At 38.5% G+C, this 6,399-nt stretch overlaps 2 protein-coding genes across 3 annotated transcripts; both read left to right on the forward strand.

Moving 5' to 3' along the window:
- Nucleotides 1–568: 568 nt before the first annotated feature.
- On the forward strand, nucleotides 569–3,906 carry LOC106306570 (ubiquitin domain-containing protein DSK2b-like). 2 transcript variants are annotated; one of them, XM_013743229.1, is made up of 10 exons: nucleotides 719–971; nucleotides 1,035–1,787; nucleotides 2,062–2,303; nucleotides 2,383–2,496; nucleotides 2,644–2,699; nucleotides 3,067–3,098; nucleotides 3,268–3,351; nucleotides 3,450–3,607; nucleotides 3,677–3,713; nucleotides 3,793–3,906. In XM_013743229.1, exons 1-8 carry the CDS (start codon nucleotides 719–721, stop codon nucleotides 3,596–3,598), a joined length of 1,683 nt encoding a protein of 560 aa, XP_013598683.1. In that variant the 3' UTR covers nucleotides 3,599–3,607; nucleotides 3,677–3,713; nucleotides 3,793–3,906. The 2 variants fall into 2 exon arrangements, with proteins under 2 accessions (XP_013598682.1, XP_013598683.1); XM_013743228.1 differs by having other exon boundaries at nucleotides 569–971; nucleotides 3,677–3,906.
- A 1,159-nt stretch (nucleotides 3,907–5,065) lies between these two features.
- On the forward strand, nucleotides 5,066–5,918 carry LOC106305238 (zinc finger protein ZAT2). Its single transcript, XM_013741614.1, has one exon. It carries the CDS (start codon nucleotides 5,066–5,068, stop codon nucleotides 5,825–5,827), a length of 762 nt encoding a protein of 253 aa, XP_013597068.1. The 3' UTR covers nucleotides 5,828–5,918.
- The last annotated feature ends 481 nt before the right edge of the window (nucleotides 5,919–6,399 follow it).

The following is a 6,399-nucleotide window of genomic DNA, read 5'->3' on the forward strand; positions in this document are numbered from 1 at the left end:
GAGAAATTTTCGAGTTGGGTAGTTGAAATATAACAACGATTTTACAAGGAATATTTTACATGGATTTTACATTGTTTTAACATATTATTTACAACGACTTTACGACGAAATTAGGTAAGTTAAAGCACATTGAATACACGTTTTCACCTAAATATAACGGTAACATGCTTCGTTGTAATGTCGATGTAATGATTACGACGTATTTCTCATTCCACGTACATTCGTCGTAAACTTACATGGAGTTTACGACGAAATCAGTTCGTCGTAAATTTATATGGCGTTTACGACGAAAGTTAGATTCCTCGTAATTTCGTTGTAAAGACCATGTAAATTTACGACGAAATATTTTCGTCGTAAATGTTTGTTGTTATGGGCACGTTTTCTTGTAGTGTACTTCGTGCTCAGCTTTGCCAATCACGCACTTAATGAGCGTCAATGAAAAAGTTAAATTATATCAAAGACGTCGTAATTGGGATCAGTTGGCCTTTACGAAAGAAGTTAAACTATACTAAAACGACGCCGTGACTGGTGAGTATATCACATCCTTCTGTATCATCAGATTCGGATCCAAGAAAGGAATCTGACCCGACTGCTCGACCCGTTGGTGTCGATACGTTCTCTGAAGCCCAAGTCATTCTCTACAATTCTCAAAGTCTCTCTCTCAATATATCCCTCTCCTCAAGAAATCTTGCGATTTCCTCGAACTAAACAATTAAGAATGGGTGGAGAAGGAGATTCGAGTCAGCCTCTGACTGCCGCCGTTGATGGTGGCGAAGGAGGAGGAGACGCCACGGTGTCCGTCAACGTCAGGTGCTCGAACGGATCCAAATTTAGCGTGAGAACGAGTCTCGATTCCACGGTGGGGGCCTTCAAAGAGTTGGTCGCGCAGAACAGCGAAGTCCCAGCGAATCAGCAGCGCTTGATTTACAAAGGTCGCATCCTCAAGGACGATCAATCTCTTGTCAGCTACGGTGAGAGTTTCGTCCTCGTTTTATGGTTGTTCGAATCCCTTAAATAATGATTTGTGTATATAGGTTTGGAGGCTGATCACACCGTTCATATGGTTCGAGGCTCTGCTCCATCCTCATCACCTCCTCCTTCTGCTCCGGTTAACCAACCCACTCCTCCTAGTGTTACTAGAGGTGTTGGTTCAAACGCAGGAGAAGCTTTGTTCCCTGGGCTTGGATTTAACCCTTTAGGTGGTGGTGGTGGGAATGCTATGTCTGGCTTATTCGGAGCTGGTCTTCCTGATCTTGAGCAGGCACAGCAGCAGCTAGCTCAAAACCCTAACATGATTAGAGACATGATGAACACACCAGCCATTCAGAACCTCATGAACAACCCTGAGTTTATGAGGAGTATGATTATGAGTAACCCTCAAATGCGTGACCTTGTGGACCGCAACCCTGAGCTTGGCCACGTGCTTAATGACCCTAGCATCCTTAGGCAGACTATGGAAGCTGCGAGGAACCCGGAGCTGATGCGTGAGATGATGCGGAATACTGATAGGGCCATGAGTAATATTGAGTCTATGCCTGAGGGGTTTAACCATCTTAGGCGCATGTATGAAAATGTCCAGGAGCCGCTCATGAATGCTACCACTATGTCCGGGAACGCTGGAAACAATGCGGCTTCGAATCCTTTTGCTGCTCTCCTTGGAAACCAGGGGGTTACTACGCAGGGTAGCGATGCTTCTAATAATTCTACTACACCGAGTGCTGAGACGGGGACAGGGAATGGTATTCCCAATGCTAATCCACTTCCTAATCCTTGGGGTGCTACTGCTGGTAAGAAACTTCAATCCCTTCCCTTAATTGCCTGAGTGATTACTCGTCTTCTAAAGGAGGTGTTCCATAATATGTTATAACAGTAACAGTGGCTTGGTTATAAATAGAAGTTTGTGTTTACCACGTTGGTTAAGGAGCAATATCGTTTATAATAAATTGCTTAGTTAGTTTACGTAGTTCTCACTATTTGTTGTTATGATTAAGTTTCTTGGCCTGTTTCTATGTTAAATTTTACTTGTAATGATATAAACATTATTGTGGGGACACTTTACAGGCCAGACAAACGCCCCAGGAAGGACAAATTCCAGTGGGGATACGAGAAGCCCTGGACTTGGTGGACTTGGAGGTCTTGGAGGCCTTGGTGGTCTTGGGGGACTTGGTGGACTGGGTATGCTTGGAGCGGATTCACCTCTTGGTGCCACTCCAGATGCTTCTCAGTTGAGCCAGATATTGCAAAATCCAGCCATGTCCCAGATGATGCAAAGCTTACTCTCGAATCCACAATACATGAACCAGGTAACGCCTAGACTACCTATGCTTAAGAGGTTGTTGCCATTGTGATGAACATGTGTTTTATGTGTCCTCTTGGTTGCAGCTTATGAATCTAAACCCACAACTCCGAACCATGCTTGATTCGAATCCTCAGTTGAGGGAAATGATGCAGAACCCAGATTTCCTTCGTCAGTTTAGCTCCCCGGAGTTGATGCAGGTCAGTTGGGCCTCCTTTGTTGGGTTTATGCATGTGAATTTCGAACATGTTGTCTCTCCAACGAAACATTTATGTATCTCTAAGCTATTTACCAAATGATGAAGTTTCATTAACTAAAGTCATTGATTGTTTTTTTTTGGTTTTTAGCAAATGATGACTCTACAGCAATCACTTTTCCCTCAGAATAGGAATACGAGCAGCCAGTAAGTCTGAATACCCTTATCATGTCCTGTATATATCTTGATTGTCTTTTGTGTTATATTGTGTTTAGACAGTAGTGTGACTAGCTAAACAGATAATCCCATTGGTGGTGAATGATTTTTATCTTAAGCAAGGATTGAATCATGAGCGACACAGCAACTCTTGTACTTTTTTTACTGGGCTTATCGTTGGTAAACCCTTACTTGGGGCTGTGAAGCATTTTAATTGTTGAAATACACTTGAACATAAAAGTAAACGTTTTTTTTTTTTTTTGCCTTTTTGGCATAAGCTAACAGAGTGTTGATATCTCTTATTAATTTTTAATTTCCATCAATCCGTATTCATATTCTCATTCCATCTTCTTTGTAGGGAACCGGGACAAACTGGTGCTGCTGCCGCAGGTAGTTGCAACTATATGTTATCTATATCTGAATTATAATGGCTTGAGTTGTTTCTCTTATAGTCACCTTTTTGTTCCATTTGCTTCATCAGTGCATGTTTTATTCTAGCACATACATTTTCACATGCAACTTATTGAGTAAATTGGTACGAACGCAATGTTTATGACAGGCAACGACGCAGGGCTGGATTTATTGATGAATATGTTTGGCAGTCTTGGTGCTGGCGGCCTGAGTGGCACGAACCAGTCCAATGGTTAGGTTTCACTGGAATTGTACTCTCTGTTTTTTCTTGTTATTCTTATGTATATGTAGCGATGGTTCCGCTGAAACATTTTTCGTGTTTGATTCCAGTTCCTCCAGAGGAACGCTACGCGACTCAGTTGCAACAGCTGCAAGAAATGGGATTCTATGACAGAGCAGAGAACATAAGGGCTTTGCTTGCAACCAATGGAAACGTTAACGCTGCTGTAGAACGACTATTGGGAAGTATCGGCCAGTAGCAGCAGCAGGTTCGTGAACTGATTGTCTCTCATCAAATCTCTCAGTTATGGAACTCTTATAATTCATATTTATGATAGGATCGTGAAACTTGTGGATAAAAAAGCCGCACGATAGGTATTTGTGGTCATCTTCTTTCTCTTTACCCGTCATCCCCCAAAACATTTGTTTTATATATTTTGTTTCATCTTTTCAGATTTTATTTGAGTTGTTACAACTTACATATGTAAGAGCTGGTTTGGGAACTTGGAATTGCTACTACATTAACGTTATCCTTAATTTTACGTTGTGATTTGTTGTTCATCGTCAAGAGATTCCAAAGAGGTTTTGATGCAGTTGATACCGAATCGAACAACAGCAAAAATTAGTTTTGATTTGGCTTGATAACCTCCGGTTGGAACTAGACCGTACCCGGTTCAAAGTTCAAACCAAGTTAGCCAAAAATATACATAATTGATGTCAGAAAAGGGACCTGAACCAAATACATAAATACTTTTTAGTTTAGTTTGATTTGGTCTTCTTTTTTTTTTGGCTCTGACGTCTATTTTGTTTTAGTACAAATTCAATTATGTATTTGTAAGTGATTTAAAAAAAGTTGATTTGAATGAACTTTTAGATGATTTTGGCTGAAAATTTTACAATGATTTAGTTAAACGATTCTAAATTCTTTCTTAAAATATGATTACGTTTTTGACAAATATAGTACATCAAAACACTCTAAAATCATTACAAATTTCTTTAAGAGAAATTCCCTACAATAGTCTCTTTTAAGTTTTTGTCACAAAACTAACTTTTAATGAAGAAAATGACCAAAATAAGTTTTATTAAAGGATAAAAATATATTTTTATCCTATGATTAACTAATTTAAACTTAGGTTTATAGTTAAGGGGTGGGGTTTTGGGGATAGGGTTTCAAATTTTAAAAAATAAAACATAAAAATTAAAATTTTCAAAACAAAAAAGACTACTTTGATCATTTTCTTTCTTTAAATCATATTTTTGTGACAAAAACTTAAAAAAATTATTTGAGAGAATTATCCTTTCTTTAAATCCGTTACTTAATATATTTTCAAATATAGTAGATATAAAGTTTATTTTAAAATCACAAATTTAAAAACACAAAAATTCACTAGAGTTTTCAAAATTTATGTTTGAATAACCGAAGATTTATAATTTTAAATACAAATCAATTTTATCCAAATTGAATGCACCCTCACCTAAGACTTGAAAAGCAGAACAATATAATTGTTTTGACTTATAGATTCGAATAACCAAAAACTCAACCAAAAAATTAAAGAAAATGTAAATCCTACAAAACAAGGGGGCATGTAAAGAAATAAAAAACAATTCGACAATTAACTGATAAAGAAACCGCAAAGCAATTAGCGACTCCACGAATCAAACTAACTTCTTCACTCCTACTACATAACTCCCACTCTTCCCCATTTTTTCTCTCTTTTCTTTGGACGATGAATAACAATTTAGACTTGGATCTCAATTTGAATCCCCCATCGGCTCCCTCCAATGTAACCCCCCCGAGTCACAACCAAACCCCGAGAAGAAAACGCACTAGAAGAACCTCCAACAACGAAGCCACTTCTTCATCCTCTTCAAGGCGTAAACCTGACCCTAATGCTCCCTTAATCACAGAACCATGCAAAGTATGTGGCAAAAAGTTCTGGTCTTCCAAGGCACTCCATGGACACATGAGATCTCACCCTGAGCGTCAATGGCGTGGCATCAACCCTCCTCCTAACCACCAACCAACAGCACCGCCGGTTTCTGTTACAGCGGAAGAAGGTCAAGTGTTAGCTAATGCCTCCACGACCGGTTCAAGTGTAGGAGTTGAAGGACGGTTCGAGTGTGAAGGTTGTAAGAAAGTGTTTGAGTCACGTCAAGCGTTAGATGGACATTTATGTTCCGCCATTTTAAACTTAAACATAGATCCACCTCCTCCTTCTACTCCTCAAGAGATCGTTGATGAAGATGATAAGAGTAAGAGTGTGATGGTTGTGTCAGGGATGAATCATCGGTGTGACATCTGTTCGAAAGCGTTTTCTGGTGGTCAAGCTTTGGGTGGTCACATGAGGCGTCATTGGCATAAGGATCGAAAGGAGAAGAAACAAGCTTCGACTGGTATCGATCTCAATGTTCCTGCGTCGACCAACTTGCCCGGTTCTTCTTCAGACACATTGCCAGAGTCTTCTTTGGATCTTAGGTTACGACTATGACATTATAATATATATAATGGGTATTGGTTTCTTTCTCTTTACGAAACTCTATTTTATGTGTGCGCACGATTTGTATGATGAATTTATACGATTGGGGGTATTGTAATATTCTATTTTAAACTTATTTGTTGACGGTGAAATTGCATTATAGGATATATGTGTTTGGTAATATTCAATATAAATGTGAAAGTTAGCTTTTTTTTTGTTAAGTCCATCAGTTTTCATAATCGTTAGATCTTTATGTTTCTCTGTCTAAGGAATGTTATATTCTTGTTATGGTTTTTAACTGAAACTTTACCTTATCGAATGTTGTATCCTAATAATTGCATTACAAGAGATATGGAAATGTAGATTCACAAAAAACCAACTTTATTTTCAATCTAATTTTTACAGAGGTGCTCGTTACAGTTCCATTTACAAATAGAAGTTGTTATTGTTAGTGAAATAATGAGGGGAATATTATTAAGTGAAATAGAAATGAGTTCATTCAATTCAATTCTCCCAAATAACTAGGCCTACAAATAACATGAGAGGAATTTTTCTCTCCAACATTAGTTAATTTTGTTCTAAGA

This window comes from Brassica oleracea, chromosome C7, assembly GCF_000695525.1.
Source record: "Brassica oleracea var. oleracea cultivar TO1000 chromosome C7, BOL, whole genome shotgun sequence".
Taxonomy (NCBI): domain Eukaryota; kingdom Viridiplantae; phylum Streptophyta; class Magnoliopsida; order Brassicales; family Brassicaceae; genus Brassica; species Brassica oleracea.